We start from the raw sequence: 24,118 nt of genomic DNA on the forward strand, positions 1-24,118 counted from the left end.
TTTTTTTTAATGACTGAGTAAACATCATGATAATCTCTTAAAAGTTAGTAATATAAAAAATGAAGTTCTTGTAAATCAATAATTTCTAACGTAGAGTAACCACAAGAAAGACAAATCTTATGAACAGGTTAAAAATTAAGTTTCCCATCAACTTAAAATTTCCCAATCCTGATTCATCCTGTAGGTTTTTTATACTGATATTCCAGGGGCTAAATGAAAAAACCATAGCAAAGTCATATTAAAGCATGACTTATGATTTAAAGTAAGAAATTTAGGGGAGCAGGAGAAAGGCTCATGGACTCCCTGAGTACATGGCAAATTGCTTGCACAGATACTTTTCTAAAAATGAAGACAGAGAACTTTTATTTAATGCACAAAAGGATTTGTAATTTTAAAAAATTATATAAATATGTATACAGTTGACCCTTGAACAACAGGGGTTTGAACTCAGGAGTCCACTTATACGCAGATTTTTTTCAATAAATACTACAGTACCACATAACCCACACTTGGTTGAATCCGCAGATGCGTAACTGCAGATATGGAGGGCAAATTATGGAACTTGAGCATCTGCAGATTATGGGTTATCCGTGGAGGGTCCTGGAACCAGTCCCCTGCAGATACAAAGGGACAACTGTATACACACACATACTGATTTAAAGAAACTCCTGGGCATATCTACTTACTATAAACTAGGGGAAGGAATGTAGGTTAGTTACCACTAAAAGCCAAACTAATTAAGGTAAATATTGCAGTCTTTACCCGCTTCATCTAGTATATCAAGATTCATAAGGGCTTAAACACCACTTCAGTGACAATAAACTGATGATACCAAAGAGGCTGATCAGGTACTGCAAATCATTCTACATCTTGAACTCCTTACAATATCAGGTTTCCTTACAGCCCCCAAGTCTAGTACTACTTCAAAACTGGGTTCCTTCAAATCTACTCAGTTTCTTTCCACAGCAAAGATTCCAAAGATTCTCTCTAACTGAATTCTATCTTAAAATAATAGCATTTTTAATTCAGAAAAAATGTAACAGAGCAGCTAACAAATCACTTCGATTTAAATCCAAAGATGGCAGTAATTTACAACTTCTTCTTAATTTGAGGGGTATTTTTAGCAGTAGTTAATTTAATCCACCTGAGACAAAATACCACAGCTTCTGGTCACATGACTGATTTCGACAATAGTTTTTTTTTTTAGCGGTATGCGGGCCTCTCACTGTTGTGGCCTCTCCCGCCGTGGAGCACAGGCTCCAGACGCGCAGGCTCAGAAGCCACGGCCCACGGGCCCAGCCGCTCCGCGGCATGTGGCATCTTCCCGGACCAGGGCACGAACCCGCGCCCCCCGCATCAGCAGGCGGACTCTCAACCACTGCACCACCAGGGAAGCCCTAGACAAGAGTTTTATAAGAGTTTTTCCATGCAATAAATTTTGGTAGAACCAATTACGCCTTTAGAATCTAAAATTGATGGTACATTTTAAGTTTACACAGTTTTGACAGCTATGCAAAGTTCTTCTGATCTCATTTTAAAAAATAAATAATACATGCATTATTTCATTACAAGCTGAAGAAATATTAGAAAAGCTGAATGGTCTGAAAACAAGATAAATGTCAGGAAGCCTAACAACTGCTGGCTTCCAGGGAATATACAAAGCGGATGAGGATGGGGAGGTGCAAGGGAGAGCCTCAACTTAGAAAAGAATCAAAAGATAAATGAGTGCTGGCCTTCCTTCTTTCAGGCACATTCTTCTTCGAGGTGCCAGTTCCTTCCCTCTGCATGCTGGTGACTAACTTCCACCTGCTCCTTGAGGAACTTCCAAATTAAGAAGATTATCTGTGGATTGTTCTTAGTCCAGTAAACTAGAAAGGAAATTCCATTCCTTCTCTCAAATATTCATCTACTTGAATAATAATCCTGGTTATAAACTTAGTTTTGAGACTGAAAAATCATATGAAAAGAAATCAATTCAGTCAGCTAAGAATGCTTACACTGGTCATGTCCTTCTTCAAATTACTTATTCTTTTTTTTTTAGAAATTTCAGGCAGAAACCTAAAAGAGCCCAAAGCTTTGAATTAGTTGTCCTGCAAAAAGTAGGACTCAGATTTTTAAAAATCTCAACTGTGATATTATTGCTCTTAATTACACATCACCAACAATTTTTATAAAAAGCAAAGTGTATGCAGTATGACTGATCACTTAAATACAGCTAGACATTCAGTGAAAAGAAAGAGTAATAAAATGAACTAACACAAAATTAGTACCATTATTTTCTCATTAATGGGCTACATTATATTGATGTGATTCAGTGCCAGCAACAGAACACTTATATGTATTCATACTTACTTCCTCCCCACATGTCAAAATATCTGGTGTCTATTAGATCTCCTGTTTTTCCTGAAAGAGATTGAATTCATAGCAAATTATGCAACTGAAATATACTCTACACTATATAAGACATGATCTTATCCAATGATTGATGTGAATTCATTAGCAGAGGAAGAATTATTATGACAAATACTTAAAAGTTGAACTGTATGCATCTGAAAATTTTTTCTAAAAGGGTATTTTTTGAATAGGACTTTCTCACTGATCTTGTAAGCTGAAGAGTAGCAAAGAGAAATTCACTATTGACTGTAGACCATTCGAAGTTAGATATTTTTCATCCATATGTGTTACCATCTTCCGTTATTTGAAAATTACCCCAAAATACATAAACCTTAAACCAAAAAATGAATCCATGCTATTTTCTATCATCAAAGCCACCTTTCAAAAAAATTATATTTAATTCCCTTTGAAATTTTTTTTTGCTATCAATTAAATAGACAAATACGTATAGAACATTTTATACCTAAGAAAATGAAGAAAGTAGAAACACAAAAATGTATCTCTTGTGAAAGAAGTAAACAATATTTATCTACACTGTAAACTGGAGAAGGTGGCTGTGGTTTATAATCACCCTATACAGATTTACAAGGGTGACTGTCCCAGAAAGAGAAGACGAGTATGCAGTTGAGTCTCACTTCATGGGTTCATATTTTCAGATGTGATTTTGCAAGAACACTCGAGATGTTCAGGATTCAGTGTGGACGATACTGAAAAATTACAATCGACTCCTACTCTTCACTCAGCCCCACACCCCATCCAATAGTCCACCACGCTCTGTCATTCTATAAACCCTCATTCACGTCCATCTATATTATGTTAGGATTCCAAAATCTGCAGCAAGGATTCATCAATTTAATGTTAGATTGGTTGTATCCTGACAATCTCATGGGACGTTCTCTACTCACTGGACAGCAAGCTGGATGCTTCCAAGAAAGCATGCTATAAATACTGAGATGTAGAGTCTCGACCTACAGTTGGTGTTTTGGGAGGGTGTGGGGAGGGCTTTAATGTCAAGCCTGGCTCTTTCTCCCCTCATCTCTTGATATTAGAGTGCATTTTACTTTGGGACATACGAATATCCACTGAGTACATTCATAAGCTAAAATAATTATTCTTACCATTTACCAGGGCAACATTGATCCCTCTTCCAACATTATTCTTAACACCACTCATTAAACTGAAGGGGGAAAGTCAAGACAAATTTAGAATTAGATACTGAACATAAACATACATTAAAGAAATAAAGCCATCCATGACAAAAAAGTTGGGGATGTTATAAATAGGTACAATTGTTTAGTACTGCAGTGGAGACTGAAAGGTCTCTACCAAGTCAGAGAAGACAGTCTAGCATTGAATAATTTTAAAGCAATGTTCTTAAATAAGATTTCATGAATAGAAATATATATTACAAAGTATTAGTGCTGAAATACTAGACTATTTCTTGCTGCTCTGTGTGTCAGGTTACGAAATACCATTTTAGAAAATCCTTCAAACATGTGGACATCATGCACATAGTCTGCACCATCCTCAAGGGAACAAACAAGGGTAACCTCTTTTCTACTTTCTATAATATCAATGTGACATGAAACAGAAGCGAGATGCTACTAAAATTTTTTATATCTGAGAGCAAGAAGAATTTAACTTAATTGTGAACACTCTCTTAGTGATTACCAAGGCAAAATTTCTCAATACCCAGAAGAAGGAATATTGTATTCATATAATTACTGCATCTAACCACAAGACTTGTAATGTCATTCTGCGGTAATCAACCACTAGCAGCTCACAGACCATGACATAAAGATAATAAATACTGTGAAACAGAAGGTATGAATAAAACATTTGCTTGTTGAATTAGAATTATTAAACTAAAATTGTAGGTACCTTTTATTCTAAAAATTCACAGTGACGTGCTGTTCAATGACTAACAATCATGGAGGTTGGTTTGAGGTTGGTGGAGAGGGGGGAGTTGCATATGTGTGAACACACACAACTGTATTCGTATATGATACCATCTATCTATCTATTCTTTATCCATCCATCAACAGACATTTAGATTGTTCTATCTCTTACCTATTGTGAATAATTACATTCCTAACCAATGACGTAAGCTTATTATAAATTTTACTGACAGAAAGGATCTGTAGCACACATTTTACAAACAATAAAATATATACTTTATTATAAATTTCACTTAGCCATTGATTCTCACAGAATGTGTTAGGCGATTTTCGTAGAACTCATCTGTGCTTAACCTATGGTTGCAAGTGATGAATGAGTAAAATTCTAATACAAAAGTTGGATGCTATTTCATTTAAAGAGTAAGACAAAGTAAGAGAAAGCTGAAACAGTGAGCAATGAAGACATATGTTGGAACTTCCCTCATCTGTCAATGATTTGTGTGATGTTTTTGTTGAATCATGTAATAAGTTTTCAGATACGAGAAGACAATTTTCTCAAAAAAAAGAATAAAATGGCAGGCTTAAGCCCTAACATGTCAATAATTATAATAAATATAAATAGTTCAAACCTATCAAATGAAAAGAGAAATTGGCACAGTGGACTAAAAGAAGACCCAACTACACGCTGTCTACAAGAAACAAGTAGAAACAACCCAGAAGTCCACAAACTAATGAATGGATAAAATGTGACATATCTGTACAATCGAATAGTATTCAGCCATAAAAAGGAATGAAGTACTGATACATGCTATAACGTGGATGAACCTTGAAAACATTATTCTAAGTGAAGAAGCTGATCACACAAAACATCTACATATTATATAATACTATCTATATAGAATTTCTAAAATAGGTGAATCTATAGAGACAGAAAGTAAACCTGGTGGTTACTTAGGGCTGGTCGGAGGGGAGGGGAGACAGAGTAGAATGGGAGGGGAATGGAACAGGAGGGCAATAGCTAAAGGACACAGCATTTCTTTCTGAGGTATGATAGTGTTCTAGAACTGACTGTGGTGATGGTTGCACACATCTTTGAATACACTAAAAACCACTGGCTGTATACTTTAAATGAATATATTGTATGGTATATGAGCTGTATCTCAATAAAGCTATTTAAACAAAAGAAAGCAGGAGTGGCTATATTAACATCAATTAAAATACCAAGCAATCAAGATACAAAATATGTGAAGCAAACTCAGACAGAACTGACAGGAGAAACAGACAAATCTACAATTACAGTTGGACATGTCAATACCCTTCTCAACAGTTGATAGACAGAAAATTACAAAGGGTACAGAAGAACTCAACAGCAGCATTAACCAACAGGGTCTAATTGACATTTAAAGAACATTCTATCCAACAGCAGCAAAATACACACTCTTTTCAAGTACCCATGGAGCATATACTATGATAGACCATATCATGGGCCATAAAGTAAACCTCAACAAATTTAAAAGAATTGAACTCATACCAAATGTGTCTCCGACCACAATGAAATCAAAATCAAAGATAACAGGAAAATCACCAAACACTTGGAAACTAAGCAATGTATGTCTAAATAATCTATGGGTCAAAGAAGCCTGAAGTGAAATTAAAAAACACATTGAAAACACAGCTTATTAAAATTTGTGAGGCATAGCTAAAAGAGTACTGAGATTGAGGAATTTATAGCACTAAGTGCTCACATTTAAAAAGAAAGTTTCAAATTAATAACCTAAGCTCTCATCTCACAAAACTAAAAAGAAACCTAAAGCAAGCAGAAGGAAAGAAATTAAAAAGAGGAGAAATCAAGGGAATTGAAAAGAGAAAAACAGAGAAAAATCAATGAAACAAAAAGCTGGTTCTTTGAAAAGGTCAATAAAATTAACAAACCTTTAATAAGACTGACAAAGAAAAAAAAGACACAAATCACCAATATCAAGAATGAAATGGGGGACTTCCCTGGTGGCGCAGTGGTTAAGAATCCTCCTGCCAATGCAGGGAACACAGGTTCGATCCCTGGTTCAGGAAGATCCCACATGCCGTGGAGCAACTAAGCCCGTGTGCCACAACTACTGAGGCCGCGCACCACAACTACTGAAACCCATGCACCCTAGGGCCTGCACACCGCAACTGAACCCACATGCTGCAACCACTGAAACCCATGCGCTCCAAGGCCCGTGCTCCGCAACAGGAGAAGCCACCACAAGGAGAAGGCCATGCACCACAATGGAGTAGCCCTCACTTGCTGCAACTAGAGAAAGCCCGTGTGCAGCAACAAAGACCCAACGCAGCCAAAAATAAATTTTTTAAAAAAAGAATGAAATGGGATGTCCCTATAGACCCTGCAGATAGCAAAAGGATAATAAAGGAATATTATGAACAACTCTACACATGTAAATTTGACAACTGAGATGAACTGGACCAATTCCTGAGCTAGTATAAACTAACACAACTCATCCATTATGAAATAGGTCATTTAAATAGTCCTATAACTATGAACAATATTGAATTTGTTTATAAACTCCCCCCAGCCCCAAAATCTCCAAAGCCCAGAGAGTTTCAGAGGAGACGTCTACCAAATGTTTTTAAAAAAAGAATTAACACCAACTCTACACAAACTCTTTCCAAAAACACAAGTGAAGGGTATACTTCTCAATTTATTCTACAAAGCCAGTATTACAATGATACCAAAACCTACAAGAAAACAACAAACCAATATTGAAGCCTCATTAAAATATAGGCAAAAATCCTTAACAAAACATTTGTAAATGGAATTCAGCACTATATTTTTAAAAAATTATCATAAGCCATGACTAAGTCAGGTTTAGTCTAAGGATGAAAGGTTAATTATTTGAACAGTTAATGTAATCCACTATATATTAACAGGCTTAAGAAAAATCACATGATCATCTCAATGCAGAAAATGCATCTGACAAAATTCAACACCCGTTCATGATAAAAAGTCTCAGAAAAGTAGTAATAGAGGGGAACTTCCTCACACTGATTAAAGAAAAAAAAAAGAAATTTACAAAAAAACTACTGCTTAACATCATACTCAATGGTGAAAGGCTGAAAGCTTTTCCTCTAAAATTGGGAACAAGTCCAGGATGGCTGCTCTCACCACTACTACCCAACACAGTATTGCAAGTCCTAGTCGACTTCCAAGAAAAGGAAATAAAGGCATACAGATTGGAAAGGAAGAAAATAAAGCTGTCCCTATTTGCAGATGGCATGTTTGTCATCTGCATGTTTGGATAATCCCAAGGAAGCTACAAAAACAAAAACAAAAAAACCTCTTGGAAGTAATAATTCAGCAACATTACAAGATCAACATATAAAAATCAATTGGGTGTCAATATACTAACGAACACAAGGAAGCTGAAATTAAAAACACAATGTCATCTATGATTGCTCAATAAAAGGGGGGATGCTTAGGTATAAACCTAATAAAGCATGTGTAGGACCTTATGCTGAAAACCACAAAATGGTGATGAAAGACATGAAAGAAGATATAAATAAATGAAACATGTCATACTCATGGACTGAAAGATTCAACATTGTAAAGATGGTCAATTCTCCATAAATTAACATATAGGTTTAACAAAATTCCTAACAAAATCCCTGCAAGGTTTTTTGTAGATAGAGGCAAGATTATTCTAAAATGTCATATACAAAGGCAAAGAAACTAAAGTAGCTAAAAACAATTTTGGAAAAAAAAAAAAGAGAGTAAAGTTGGAGGCATCATTCTACCTCATTTCAAGACTTATTCCATAACTAGTATAATCAACAGCATGTGGTATTGGTGGAGGAATAGAGATACAGGTCAATGGAATAAAGAGAAAACAAGAAGTGGACCAGTGGAACCAAGAAATGTACTAGTGGAAGTATGGCCAACTTATTTTTTAGCAAAGGAGGAAAAGCAAGTCAATGGAGAAAGGATAGTCATTTCAACAAACTGTAATGAAGCAAGTGGATATCCACAGGCCAAAAAACTGACGCTTAAGCTGAATCTCATACTTCATTCAAAACTTTATGTAGAATGGATCACAGATTCATATGTAAAACATAAAGCTATAAAAATTATAGAGGATAATGTAAAGAAAAATCTTTGAAACCTAGGGCTTGTTGAAAAGTTCTTAGGCATAACACCAATCCATAAACAAACAATAAAGCATAACCCATAAAAGAAAAACATCGATAAATTGGACTTTATCAAAATTAATAACTTTGGTTCTGCAAAAGACCCTAGTAAGTGGAATGAAAAAACAAGCTACAGACTGGGAGAAAACAGTTACAAACCACATATCTGACAATAGGATGCATATCTAGAATATATTAAAAGAAGTCAAAACTCAGCAGTAAAAAACCAAACAATCCAATTAGAAAATGGACAAGAGACATGAATAGATATTTCACTGAAGAGAATATACAGGTGGGAAAAAAACACATTAAAAGATGTTCAACATCACTAGACATAAGGGACAGATAATTGAGATACCACTACACACCTATTAGAACTAAAATAAAAAATAGTGACAATACCAAATGCAGGTAAATGTACAGAGAAACTGGATCTCTCATGCACTGCTGGTAGGAATGTAATATGGAGCAGCCACTCTGGACAATGTTTGGCAGTTTCTTACAAAATTAAACATTACACTTACCACACAACCCGGAGCTTCTGGGCACTCTATTACAGAGAAATAAAGATGCATTCGAAATTCAAAAATCTCTATATGATTGTTCATAGCAGCTTTATCAATAACAGCCCAAATTAGAAGCACCGAAATTGTCTGGTTGAGGACAACAGGTGATGGATAAACTGTGGTATATCCATACCACAGAATATTAGTCAGCAATAAAATAGGAGCAAATTATTAATACGAACCAGTATTTCAAAAGCATTGTCCTGAGGAAAAAAACCCCAATCTCAAATGGTTACATATTGTATGATTCTGTTTATATAACATTCTCAAAACATCAAAATGATAGAAATGATAAAAAGATTAGTGGTTTCCAGGGGTCAGTGATGGTGGAGGTGACTATTAGAGGGTGTTATGAAAGAGATCTTTGTGGTGATGGAATAATTCTGTATCTTAATTGCTGTACTGGTTACATGAGTCTACACATGATAAAATGACATAGAACTAAACACACACATTATACTAACTGATAATTTCTGTTCTGATATTATACTATAATTATTGATACATAAGATATAACCACATGGAAAAATGCGTGAAGAGCACATGAGACCTCTCTGTACTATCTTTGCAATGGCCTGAGATTTCTGTAATTTTTTCAAAACTAAAAAGTTAAAAAAAAAAACTCTACTCCAAGATCCATTAAAAAAGGAAAAGCATAAAAATTTGATTTGTAAAAGCTTAGTAATATTTAACTATTTACCCATACTCGTCGCATATCTGTCTTCAAAATTTCACTTGTTCTCTAAAACTTAAATGTAGTTAATAAAACACAGACCTTTTTTATGTGTGTGCAAGACCAGTTGTGAAAGGTGGGCCATAAGAGAACCAAACAAGTCTGCTGCATAAGAGAGAAGTTCCAAAATGCATTTGTTCTGCTCCTTTCAGAAATGTGTTGTAGCCATCACTGATATGAAGAAGCCACAGCTATGACTAACCTGTTAGAGTAATAATTAAGTGTCACGGCGTCTTCTCCAAGAGAGATCATTTGTAGTGTGTGGCTGTGTCTATCACAGAGCAGAGAAATAAAGGCAAGAAAGCAGCACTATGACATAGGCTTCCCACAAGAGGGCAGTAGCTTATCAAGTTTTAAAAACTAAATTCTATCAGGGGAAACCTACAGCGAGCAAAGGACAAACCACTAAAGATTTTAAATGTATAAAAGGTTAGTCACTCTTACTAACACAAGTTGAAATATTTTCTTTTATCCTTCACCAATATGAAGGTCGCCCCACCACCGCTCCACACCTGCAGGCAAATAGCTTAAAACAATGATTATACAACCTATAGATAGATTCTACAACTTTGAATAGAGTTTTGTTTCAAATACCTCCAACGTGTTCTAGCTATTATGTCTTAAAATGATTCGTTTAGAGAAGGGTTTAACAAACTACAGCCCATGGGTCAAAAGTAGCCAGCTGGCTGGCTGGCTCTTTTGTTTTACCACTCATGGCCTTAGAATGGTTTTTACTTTTTTAAAATGGTTATATTTTAAATGACTATGTAAGTACCTACATAGTATCCTTGATTTTACCTTTTGGACCTCACAGTCCAAAACACTATCTTGCCTCTCAACGTGAAAAAAAAATCCCTCAAAATAGTCTGCCATATAATTTCTGTACCAAACATTAAGATTATAATAAAAGGTGAAGTATTATTCCTAATGTCAACTTCATATAAACTGAAATCATACGAGTAAATGCCTGAAATAAAAGCTGTATCTTGAATATTAGTAAACTCTATGGGTTCTCTAATACAAAAGAAAAAGAGCTACAATTCCTGTATTGTGTGACACCTAATATTTATACCCGGGATTTTCTATTTCTAACTAATGAGAAGTTTGAAATCCATCTTATTCTCCATGATATATCTTGACTGCATCCACTTGTCCTTAAAACCATGACCATGACCCTATCTTACCATCTTTTATCTGTACTGGGGTTTCTAAATCTCAGTCTATGATGATATTATGGACTTGATAATTCGTGTGGAAGGGCCATCCTGTGCACCGCAGGAGGTCTAAGAGCATCCCTGGCCTCTATAAACAGCACCTCCACAGCTCTGATGTCCCCAAATGTTTGCAGACCTCAACAAGCGTCCCCTGGGGAGAAAATCACCTCCACTGAGAAGCAATGATCTGGACTAGTAGTCTCCAAAATGAGTTTGCATATGCTCAGAGCATGTGTAGGAAAATATTAAAATTTCTACTTACGTATTTTTAGTATTCACTTACGTATTTCAGTGGGTACACAGGCAAAAAAAAGTCTCTTGCCAAATGTGTGTGTGGGGGGAGTGGAACTGAAGAGCTATGGCAGCCATGGTAATCGCCCTCCAACTGCTCTCTTTACTTCTCCAATCATTTTACCCAGCAATCAGATCATTTTCTTCAATGTAAATGAAGTGATGACATGCCAGAGTTTGAAAACCTTCAGCAACCTCTCAGCACACTCAGAAAAAGACCTCATCTCTTTCCCTGCATGGCCTGTAAGTTCCACTCGCCTAGCCCTTACTTCTCTCCAGCTCTGTCCCATCTTAGGGCCTTCAAGCATGCTCTTCTTTCTGTCTAGAATGGTCTTCCCCCACTCTTCACCTGGCTGTCTTCCTTCTTATCCTTTAGTTCTCAGACTAAACATCACTGTCTTAGAAAAATTATTCCTTGACCCACTCAATCTAAAGTTGGACACCCCAACCTCACCTCACTTGCCCCCGTAAGTATTCTTCACACCTTGCTGCTCTGTGCAGCGTGTGCCACTATTTCTAATTATTTATTTGCATTTACTTCTTAAATATCCATCTCTCTACTAGACTGTATGCTCCATGGAAGCAGGGACTGTGCTCAGCAAATATCTGTTGAATAAGTGAATGGAATGAATGACGCTAAGAAAACTTAGACTCTTTCTTTAACATTTTTTGTTGGAAAAACTTTCTAGAAACATGCTATTTAATGTCTCAAATTACCCACTGGCTATAAATGAATATGCCATGTATCAATCCACTTTTTTTTTTTCTTTTTCTTTTTTTTTTTTTTTGGCTACGCAGCATGCGGGATCTTAATTTCCCGACCAGAGATCAAACCTGCACCCCCTGCCAGTGGAAGCGCGGCATCCTAACCATTGGACCACCAGGGAATTCCCTGGAAAAACTTTCAATACAGAAATAGACTATACTGGAAAAGGTACTAGACTGTGAATTGTCCCTATTTCTCCACTAGGCATCCCTAGCCAATTATTCAGTCCTTCTTCAAGGACTAGATTTCAGGGCCTGAGGCAAAACTGTAAAATCCCATCAATTATTTAGCCTCTCATGGGAATGGCAGAATGATTCCTGAAAAGAGGATGGATAGGTAGCCTGTCTCAATTTTACGGTTAAACGAATTGAAATACAAATTCTACATGACATGCCCACTATGCTAGAAGCAAATTCTCTGAGCCCGTACTTATTTTACCAGACTCCACTGCCTACATACGTATGCTTCTCTCTTCTTTTTAACCTGTTCTAATCTGTGAATAGAGAACCTGCTGGTCTTCATTAGAGTTTGATCTCTTCTTCTTTGCATTAAAACTTTCATGCTTCAAGGGGGCAGAGGTGTCTAAAGACAATCTACCATGGGCTGGGCATTCTAAGAAAACTTCTGCTTATTATTCAGAATCAAATTTCCGGCCCCTTTAGCCAAACAAGGTGAAAATGGTGAATGGGAACATTCTAAGGTAATGTGAAGGATATTATTTAATGCAAAATTTACTAACTTCTAAAATCCAAGTGCTTTTTAATTGAATTCAGTAAAGCAAGACTATTATGAGACATCAGAGGACAATGGATTATCATCAGCATGAGGAAAAAGGAAATGAGTAGGGATCTTAAAGATCACCTAGCTCAAGCCTTTAATTTATAAGAAAAGTGTTATTTTAAGAGGCTAAATAACCTATGCATGGTTAACTGAAAAGGGGGTTAGTATAAAAATGTTAGCACTTCTATATTAAAAAGAAAAGACACACAAAATGCTGGGAAAAACTGCCTCGTTTCCTTCTATCTGTAAAATTACCTCACTCTTTATTCTACATATTAATGGTACATATATTATTTTATGTGAAGCTTAAATAAGCTCACATATCTAATTTTTCAGGCAAGACCAGATTAAAAGCAACCAACTAAAAGTAAGGCTTGCAACTTCACAGGCAGGAACTTCACAATCAAGTGACAATGGACACTGGAGTAGGAGGCTGAAAAAAACCTAAAAAGTATACTTTGTAGAGCATCTCAGTAAAGGAAACCATTCAGTTTAGTGGCAAGAAGTTCTGGGCCACAATGGATTTGAGGTTATTGCTGGGTTATTTCATACTTCAACAAGCAGCATTCAAACATTTAAGATGAAAGTTGTTGGTTTGTAAGATAAAGTGTTCATTATCTAGGGCAGTGCTGTCTATTTGACAAAAACGGTCCTATTTGGACTTCTTTGCAGCGATGGAAATGCTCTCTGTCTGTGCTGTTCAGTTGGGTAGGCACAAGCTGTCCGTGACTATTAGCACGTGAAATGTGGCTGGTGTGACTGAGGAACTGAACTTTTAATTAATTTAAATGAATTAACTTTTCCCCTATTACTTAAGAATCAAAATTAAATAGCCAGCTGTGTCTATGACTACCAGCTGGGATCTAGAGAATTCACTCAGAGGAAATCTCTCATCTTTACACGAAGCTGAATAAATGCTATGTTCTTATGTCACTCTTAATATGGAATGTAAGAACTTTAAGACTCCTTAAATGAGTGGGGAAAAATTGTATAATGGAAATGGAAATCGCTTTTCTTTAGTAAAAGCATGCCCAATACATTTTCAGAGGATCCATTAAACTCAGGTTCAATTTGCTAAAATTTACTAGCACATGTTATACTTCCAAATTGATAAATACTTACACATTGTCTTCCAGGCAGATTTTGGGTCCTACCACATTAGCTGCTCCACTTGCCATTTTAAAAGCAAAATGCTTCTCAGGGCAAGCTTTTGAGATCCCACATTTATATCTGGGAGGTTTTGTAGCTTTGGAGATAAAAAAAAAATTATTTTAAGAAAACAGTGTTAACAGACTCTGTATTTAGTTTGTTTCATATCTCAAACCACAAAGGGCATTATGCAAAACACCAAGATATACATATCTTAAACTACATGCTAGTTTTTTTTTTTTCCTGAGAGTTTCAAAGAACTTCAAAACAAAACAAAATGGAACCTCCTAGGAAACAAGCTAACAATTAACATAAATGGAACAAGTAACATGATCTTCATGAGGATAAATATATTTTATCTAATTATTTTTAAGCTTATTTAAAAAAAACAGGATGGGGGAGGTCTGGAATTGTTACTTTGCATTTCCAGTCCATATATGCAAAATAAATGGACAGTAAAAAGCCTGATGCATCACTGAATATCTGCTCACATACTAGTTCTAACTAGGAATTCTTTTTTTTTTTTAACATCTTTATTGGAGTATAATTGCTTCATAATGGTGTGTTAGTTTCTGCTTTATAACAAAGTGAATCAGCTATACATATACATATATCCCCTAACTAGGAATTCTTTTACATACTTTTTGTACTTATAATACTGAAGCTAAAAAACACTAATGGAACAAAATATCCATTATAAATAAACACCCAAAATATTGAGCTGTCCAATCAAATAGCTTCCTTAAAACTTAATAATTTCTAAAATCAGTTTTGTTCACATTGAACTATATCCATTGTTTGAATATAGGTTCTCATATGCTTAAGAGAAAAAGAATAAACCATCTGCAAAATATTGAGATGAAATACTTACAACGTGCAACTGTGTCCAATGCTGACCTTGCTAAGGAAAAAACAAGTTATCTTCGTTAGAAAGAATAAAGCTATTGGCAAGTATCACTTTTAAACATGTGTGGAGCTAATAGGCCTATAAAAATGTATTTGAATTATTGCTTAGTATACAATACATAAAACACGAATATCACTTTAGAGAGAAAGTGAGAAAGTAGCTTTAGGCTACATAATTCACTACAATTATGTAGAGGAATTATGGGGGGTATTATTTTATTATTGATAGAGCACTTTGTTTTTACCTTTACATTTTATGTTTAGTTTTAGTTATTATAAATTTAAATCCCAATCAGAAAGTTACTCTACAAGCTTAACTTGTTTAAATTCATTTTTTATTTTTTTCCAGCTTTCTCGAGATATAGTTGACGCATAAAATTGTGTAAGTTTAGGTGCACAACACTTTGATATGATACATTTATAAACTGCAAAATGATTACCATGATACCGGTACATATAGTGGTATAATACTACACCCCAATAATAGTAGCTAGCACCTCTATCCCATTACGTATTTACCACTTCCTTTTTGTGGTGAGAACATTTAAAGATCTACTCTTTTAGCAACATTCAAGTATATGACAGTATTACTAGCTTATAATCACCATGTTATACATTCAATCCCCAAACTTGTTAATCTTATAACTGGGAGTTTGTACCCTTTGAGCAATGTCTCCTTATTAACTCCACCCCCTCCCAACACCTGGTAACCAGCATTCTTTTCTGTTTCTCTGAGTTTGTTCTTTTTAGATTCCATATATAAGTGATATCATACAGTATTTCAAACTTCCCTTTAAATGAGTTTAAATATATACTTGGTGACTATTAGGGTGTTTAAAAGTTGTTGCTGCTGTATGGTGTAGTGTACATATGCATATAAAGTCCTATCTATCTCAGAGGTTAGGCTAAGAGATTTGGGGAGTGGGAAGCACACAGGAGAGATAGTGGTGGTAGGAAGCTTTAATTTCCCTAAAATAGAAATGTATTAGGTATAATAATAATAAAAAAAGATCATTACTAAGAGTTTTATCATTTATCACTTCAAGGAAGCCAGCATTTTCTGATCAAATCTTAACCCGAATGCAGTAGATGTCAACCTGGACATCTACACTTAGAGTTTTTTAAAAGCACAAACATCTGGTCCCAGCCCAGGAGATTACAATTCAGATCGTCAATAGTATTGTGGATAGCCATTTCCTGATTTAGCTAATAAGCATGCAGTGTCATAAATGTTTGCCAGCTGTTTGACTATAAATAGTCACTTAGTTTTTAGTTCTGTACTATTTTAGATGACTGCGAATCTCCTGTAAAACCAGTACTGAAACTGGAGAACAGAAGGTTAAAGCTGAAAATAATATGTAAATGTTTAAAAACAGGGAAACGACTAAGTAAATGAAGGTCAATAACTCTACAGAACACTAAGAATATTATGCACCGTTGAAGTCATAAATGCAATGCAGTCACATGGGAAAAGTTTAATGCATGGAATAGAGCAAAAAACAAACTTTATCTGTGAGTACTAAATATATTCATGGATAAGGACAAAGACTTGAAGGAAACAAAAAATGATCAATTAGTAAATTAGGGTGCTGAGGCTCATTCTTTTAATTTCCTTAATTATATCATTTTTCCTTAATTATGTCACAAAAGGGAAAAATAATTCTAGAGACCATTCGGTCCAATGCTCTCGCTTTTGTAAATGAGAAAATGAAAGCCAGAGAGTGACTAGCAACCAGTGATTAGCAGCATGTAGACTATTAAGTCTTGAGACTTCCCTGGTGGCACAGTGGTTAAGAATCCGCCTGCCAATGCAGGGGACACGGGTTCGAGCCCTGGTCCAGGAAGATCCCACATGCCACGAGCAACTAAGCCCGTGCGCTACAACTACTGAAGCCTGCGTGTCTAGAGCCCATGCTCCACAACAAGAGAAGCCACCACAATGAGAAGCCCGCGCACCGCAATGAAGAGTAGCCCCCGCTTTCCACAACTAGAGAAAGCCCGCGTGCGCCCAGCAATGAAGACCCAATGCAGCCAAAAATAAATGAGTTAATTAATTAATTAAAAAAAAAAAAGAAAGTCTCAATTTCACTTAGACCTAAACACACATGTATCATCAGGCTCAGATGTTAAGATGCTTACAGAGAAACGTTCAAATCAGGAATGCTGGCATACCGAACTTATGATAGCCAGATACGGGGAAGACAGTGGGATCAAAACAGGGGTAATATAAGAGCTCATTCACATATGTGGGGCACTCTACCAAGTACTTTTGCATGTATCACTGATTTGCCCATCACCTCTGTTTTAAAGAGCAAGAAACTGAGAACAGATAGGTTTAGCAACCGGATTTGTTCTATGCATAATTAGTCATCGGCAGAGCCAGTTTTCAAAGCCATATCTCATTCTAGCACCCAGACTTATATTCACCCCCCCGACAAAATGGGACTGTCTGAGGTCTAATGAACACAGGTATAAAAACCACTAGTCCTGCCAGGAGCAGGAAGCAGGATAGGGAGCTTTCAGAACCATCCTTCTGACTGCAGAGTGGAGAACAGACTGCAGAGGATTCAAGACTCGATCGAGACAAGGAGTCCACAAGGACAAGGACGCTGCTAAGGTAATCCAGGTAAAAAAGGGTAGCAACCTGAACAAAAGCAGTGACTGTGGGTTTGAAAGAAGTTGACAGGCTCAGAACAATGACGGCTGTGGAACAGACCAGATGGAGGGGTGATGGAAAGGGAGGAATCAAGTTTACCACTCAGACATTTGCCTTTAGAAGCATTCATTTATCCATTTACATGAGCCAAAGAACAAAAACACTGTCTCTCACTCAAGATGTTTGTTGTCTAGTGAGGAGATGGGGTGTGGGATGGGTGCTGAGCTCTCTGTGGACCTGTTAATTTTAAGACACTTGGAGAAGACCCAGGCGGAAGTCTAGAGGCCAGCTGTAAATGAGACCTGGGATGAAGATATAAACTGGAAAACTGGCAAATGATGAGGCCAAAGGGAGGATTTAAAATGAGGAGAGGGCTGAGGAGAGAAATCTTAGAGACATTAATCATCAACTAATACTCAGAGGAAGAGTGTGGCTGAGGAAAAGGAGACAGAAGGAAAACCAGGGATGAGCTTCTAAAATGGTCAAATGGGTTTGATTGGAAAACTTAAGAGGTATTCATAAATAAATAATAAATCAATGCAACTCAATTTAAAAAACTTTACTGGGATAAAATTTGGGGTAAATGTTTCTTAATCATCAGACTTTTGAGAAATAACATCACCTCCATTTAAGTTGTGTAAGAGTAAGGGGAGAAGATGCTCAAAGGAAAAAAAAAACCTCTTGTGAAAAACTTTTCAGATTAAAACAAATTTTATCCAATATGCATCACAAGCAAAAGCCCTCTATTTAGCCTGCAGTTCTGAGAATTTTAGCACCTGGAGACCAAAAAGGTAAATTTTCATAAATAAAACGGGATGTTTTCCACATGTAGAGTATGGGCACAACGCACAAACACAAAAATCCCTCCTTTTCTGCAACTTTCATTTCTCAAACTACCTTGATAGCTTTAATTCTTAATGTCTTTCAATATATTCAGCTTTTCACTTCAAGAAACGATAATAAACATTTGGTTTTATCAGTGAATGTTTTTCAACAAGTCAGGCTAAAGAAATCCAATAGAACTACTTTGTACTTTAGTTTTTAATAATGTCTCAGAAAATTTATATGTATATACTATTTCAGTGGTTTAAATCTGAAAGGTAAAAATAAATTGACTAAAGAGAATATTAAGTACTTACTGCAAAAATATTTTGGACTGTTTTCAGTACATTTACTAGCTGTTAAGTATCCATATTGAAAACTAACACTATGTTAAACCACAATCATAACTAAGACTGGTAGACTGTACCCATGCTGATGTCCTAGTGTGACACTGTATGTAGCTTTATAAGACGTTACCAATGAGAAACTGAGTAAAGGGTATGTAGGATCTCTCCATATTATCTCTTACAAGTGCACGTGAATCCACAATTATCTTAAAATAAAAAGTTGTGTTAAAAATTGTTTAAAAAAATCAGAATCTATTTTGGTTATTTCAACTACTAATTGCAGGCAAAATTTTTCATTCTTCCTTTCTAGAAATGTTTTATTTTTCTAAAACAGTACTATATAATCAACTTGAATGTAAATTTACATGAACTATCAAGTAAGTTATTATATCAACAAGTTGAAAAATGGGAAGAGTTCACCACCAAAAGAACTTAGTTAATCTCATGGGTCCCTCTAAGATACTGATTATAGAAACAATCTTAATGTCGAGTTAAACTTAAGTTAGATGCTAAACACAACTATATGTCTATCTTTGCTGAATTATTCTGAAATAAGAATTAAAAATAACCACACAAATTAAATTTTCACCAATTCAATAGATTGGAATCCAATAACGTTTCGTGGATACAAAACATAACTTCAGTTGTCATAACTTCAGTTATGACAACAAAATAAACCATCTGCCCTAAGAATGCCTAAATTAAATAGCTAAAACATACACAATAAAAACTTGCACATTTGTAACATTAGGAAAAATCAAAATGAAAATTAAGAAAGACGACTATCCTAGTTAAAGTAGCTCAGTGTTTGTTCATAGCTGATGACCAGTGGCTTGTCAACTAATACAGCTTTAAATGAATCCCACTTTGAAATACTCCTCCTCCCCATGTAAAAATCCTAATCCTCAATTACCTATATTCATTTTCCATTCCATCAGCATTTATTATGTACAGGACCCAGCGCTAGATGCTAGGTGAGTCACTAAGATATTATTGCTCTCAACGTTCGTTCTCCAGTAAGGGAGGCCGAATACATGAAAAAGAATAAAAGAAATTCTATAATGTAAGGCAGAATAAAATCAGCCCAAATTGAGATATAAGTACTATGCATTATAACGGACAGTTCAGAAAAAGGAGAAACATTCTAACAGGGAAAAGAGGGAGACTAAAATACAATTTCTCCCAAGAAGGGGCATTTATGCAGTTTTGAAAAATGAGAAGGATTAACAGATGAAGGGGAGATGAGAAAGATGTGCGGGGTGAGGAAGCATGAACAGAGGCTGAGGTAGGAAAGGACAGGACAGGGTTTGTGTCTGTAGATCACGTGCATGTGGGCACAGCCAGTGTGGGGGAGGGAGGGCAGGAAGGGTGGGGAGTACAGGTGGGGAAGGTAGAGGCAGGCTGGGGACTGAGTGCCATCCTAGCAGGGAGTTCAGATTTTACTCTCCACTGAAATACTAAAGGTTCAAGAGTTTTAAGAGAATTGCTCTGGCAGTGGTGACATAGGCAGATATCAAAGATAAGAAACAGACCCAAGAACATCCCTGTAATGTCCAAATAAACCATCCAGACTAGAGATGAAGATCCAAACCAGGGAAACACTGTGGCCACACTCAGCCTCTTCTCTCTGAAAACAGTGGGCCTTTTCCCAAAGCAATTTTTCATTTGTACCAATGGTCCCGTCCGTGGCTCCCTTCTCTCCAGGACCATCCTTTTCTCTCTGTTTAATCTCTTCCCATTGATTTGTAATTCACTGACTCTTTGCCCGAGGCCTATAGAGAAGTGAAAACCTCTCTATTACTTCAAAAAAGAAAAAAATGTTCAACTTACTTCTGCCTCAAGCTACCATCCCCATGGTTGTCTTCCCTTACCATCAACCTTACTTAGAAGAATTAGCTACAGCACATTGTTTCCACAGCAACACTGAACAAGTCCTCAATGTCTTCCATGTTTTTGTGCCCCATCCTTCAACCAAAACCAGCTGTGCTCTCAAAGGACCCCAGGCTGGCCCTCTGCAGTAACAGACGCACACGGCCCAGGAGAAGTCAACACAATTCTCACTATACTTTGCAACAACTATTCTATGCTCGATCCTGGATACTTCATTTTAAGATGGGTGCTAAAAAACTGACAGGAGGAAAATAAACAGTGCATTAAGAAGAATGGTTCAAAGGGAGGATTTTACAACTTGGTAAGATGAAAACTTATAAAAAGATGGCATGGAGAAGAATAACCACAACTTAACTATTTTAGAGATCATTAATGTGGAAGAGAGCTCCAGCAGGTAGAAGCAAGATCAGTGGATTGAAATTACTTGGGAGAATAAAAGGCAGAATTCAGTGCAATACAAGGAAGTACTTTTAAGTTGTCATTGTAAGAAAAGTCACCTGAAAATGTACAGAAATGAAAACATACAGAAACTTGAGGACTACATGCCAGAACTGTCTAAAGCCTGATACTTAGTATATGGTCCATGGATGGGAAATCAGCATCACCTGGGATCTTGTTAGAAATGCAGACTCTCAGGTCCCATCCCAGACACTGAATCAGAATCTGCATTTATCAAGATTCCCTAGAGATTCCTTTGACATCGAAGTTTGAGAAACACTGGTTTAAGGGAGTCTTGAAACTAGATTTGAGAGGGAATGTATTCAGTCTCATATTAATTTACGGAAAGCAAAACTCACCAACTATTCCAGAGATCTCAAGGTGTTTCATTCGATTTCTGCCTACTAGGTCAAAATACTGTTTCTAGGTTTCAGAGTCTGACCTTTCATGAGTTATTTTTTAATACTTTAAACAGTGCTCAGCCAAAGCTTATTCAAACATTTCAAATGTTAACTTATTTTATCAACTTAAAGATTTTGTTTAAAACTGAATTAAGGCAGCTTGTACATTTACAACACAGCATCAAATAAATTGCTAAAAGGAAAAATGGTGCAGAAGGAAAATAAGGGTAGGAAAGCAAGATGGACTTCTATGGCTGGTATTTAAAATGCATTATCATGACTCCTAATCACTTGCTAACTGAGGGTTAGATTTGGTTCCAAGTTTTTAAGCAGCCAACTCAAATAGGGTGTGATATCTTCTAGCAGGTGCATTTAGAATGCCATGAATAATGTCCCTAGGCACGCATAAAATAGGCCCCGTTAAATATATTCAAAACGTTGAATAGAAGATTCATGCTTTATATTGAATTAATTGTAAGATTTTCTATTGTACATTTTAGAATATTCCAATGAATCACTTACCAATATAATTTCATTTTCTTTTCTAGACAGCCTAAACAGCAGAGTAACTGGTAAAAATTTAAAGACAATCTCATCACAAATAAAATTTAAGAAAGGGAAAAAAATATAAAACTTACCAAATAGATTTCCTAAACTTGCATCCATTTTTATTTCAAATACTTGAGAAATAACATAGAATGTCAGTAAAAATACTGCCACAGCTACCACCAACTTTGCAGCACCTAGATAAAGGGCAGAAATAATTTAACATGAGCTTATGAGCCCACAGAACTTTTAGTTATGCACTTCCATGAAAAACGTAAGTGTATTTAAAAAATTCTTAAGACTAACAAATATCTACTTCTTATCTACTGAATCTTAATTTTACTTGAGTTACAACAAAAACTGTACCAACAATCTATTTTGATTGATTTTTCTGATCAAACAATTATGAGATTGTCTAGCAACCTAGACACAGGACTGCCTGAGTCATCTGCTTAGTTTTCTCATGGAAAAAAATGACCTACTATCAACTTCTGGCTGACTACACAAAAGTATCAAGGCTAATGGAATGCCGCCACCAAGTATGTGGGATGACACATTCTCAATCCTTTTCGATGATAAAGGGCAATACAAGACAGAGAGGATACAAAAACACTGAACCTTCCAGAGATACTAAGGCAACAGACCAGGTCATCCACTCGGCAAGGAGTTCTCAAGTGAAATGTAACGGTTTACTGTCCTCGCCGACCCACATATCTCTTGAAGCACACAAGCACTCCTGGTATGGTGCACAACGAAATACCTCCCCTCATACTTAACACCAAAGTTTAAGACACACCTTCCCCACTCCTGGAGGACTGAATTCGGCACCTGTCACACTTAACACGGTTACATGGAAAGCTCTGTGAACAGACTCTTAGTCTTCTGTACCTTTATATGTTTAATTATTTCTGAGTGCCTTACAAATAATTAGCACTATTACTAACTAATTAACTGCTTAATATGAATCATTACTTGCCTTTCTTCTCCACAGCTAAGCAAATCTAGGAAAGAAAAAGTACAAGATACGAAAGGACATGAAAAATGACAGGAAAGAAACATCATCTTCTTACTCTTAGAATTTCAGAGCCATCTCATTAGGCTATTCGGAAACAATATTAATATTTGCCTATATAATCTCCATTCCCCTCTCTTACCAAAAGTTTAATTTATATTGATCTAAAAGAACAGCAGTCATTTCACTATCCTTAAGGAAACAAAAGCCCACAAGTGAGGCAACTGCCCAAGATTACAGATATCTTAGCGGCAGCACAAGGACAGGAATCCAGGGATCCTGACAGAGCCCAGTGCTTTGTAAGGTTCTCCACTACCATCAAATTACCACATTCTTCAGGGAAACTACCAAAACTCAACTTACCGGATAAGGAAGAGTAAAAAAGAACTGTGTTCATCCTAATTTCATAAACCTAGAGACTGGGACTGTATCCTTACGGGGAAGGGAAATGAATGAACTGATGATGCTCAGAAGGGCTGATGATGCTCAGAAGGGCTGATGATGCCGAGAAGCAGGAGATTCTCAGAGCTACTCATTTTTATTTAGAAAGGCTCTATAAATATAGAAATGAGACGGCAAGGAGGAAGCCTAACTACTAAACCAATCAATTCCTACCCCGCCTCCTGTTTTGTTCCTTCTCCCCCTTCCAAAACTGCTTCCTGTTTTCATGAAAAAGACTCTGACAAGTACAGGTTTCTGGGAACTGACTATACTGCTGAACTGAATGAATAAGCATTTTCAGAACTCTAATGGAAAACTGATAAATTCATAAAAGTGCTAACAAAAGATCGAGATAAAAAAAATTAATTACATGGGACTGAGTGAACTGATGAGGATGATTATAATTTTTGTGACTTTCTGTTTGAATAAAAAGAAAGAAAAAAATTTAAAAAGAGTGGCTACAAGTCACCTACATTTTCAGCACATAAGAGAGTAAAATTCCATTAGGCTTTGAACTCTTCCCCCACAAGATCTAGTAGAGTGCCTTGTACTGTTACATAGTAATAATCTCAACAAGTGTTTGCCAAAGGTTAACAGGTGGCATATTCCTTCTGGATCATTTAAGACCAAGGGCTGGAAGATTATACATCACATGACAGTCTTAACATCTCATTTTCTAGCAATCA

At 36.2% G+C, this 24,118-nt stretch overlaps 1 protein-coding gene across 1 annotated transcript in view; it reads right to left on the reverse strand.

Annotated features, from left to right (window-relative positions):
* FAM3C (FAM3 metabolism regulating signaling molecule C) overlaps positions 1-24,118 on the reverse strand; it is a 46,696-nt gene that overhangs the window by 8,082 nt on the left and 14,496 nt on the right. The window contains exons 3-7 of the mRNA XM_082632351.1: positions 22,072-22,176; positions 14,845-14,874; positions 13,947-14,070; positions 3,513-3,571; positions 2,353-2,403 (exon numbers count right to left, since the gene is read on the reverse strand). Coding sequence (XP_082488477.1) covers positions 2,353-2,403; positions 3,513-3,571; positions 13,947-14,070; positions 14,845-14,874; positions 22,072-22,176 — 369 coding nt within the window. The remainder of the gene's footprint in view (positions 1-2,352; positions 2,404-3,512; positions 3,572-13,946; positions 14,071-14,844; positions 14,875-22,071; positions 22,177-24,118) is intronic.

This window comes from Mesoplodon mirus (assembly GCF_964341445.2).
Source record: "Mesoplodon mirus genome assembly, chromosome: 9".
NCBI classification, from domain to species: Eukaryota; Metazoa; Chordata; class Mammalia; order Artiodactyla; family Ziphiidae; genus Mesoplodon; species Mesoplodon mirus.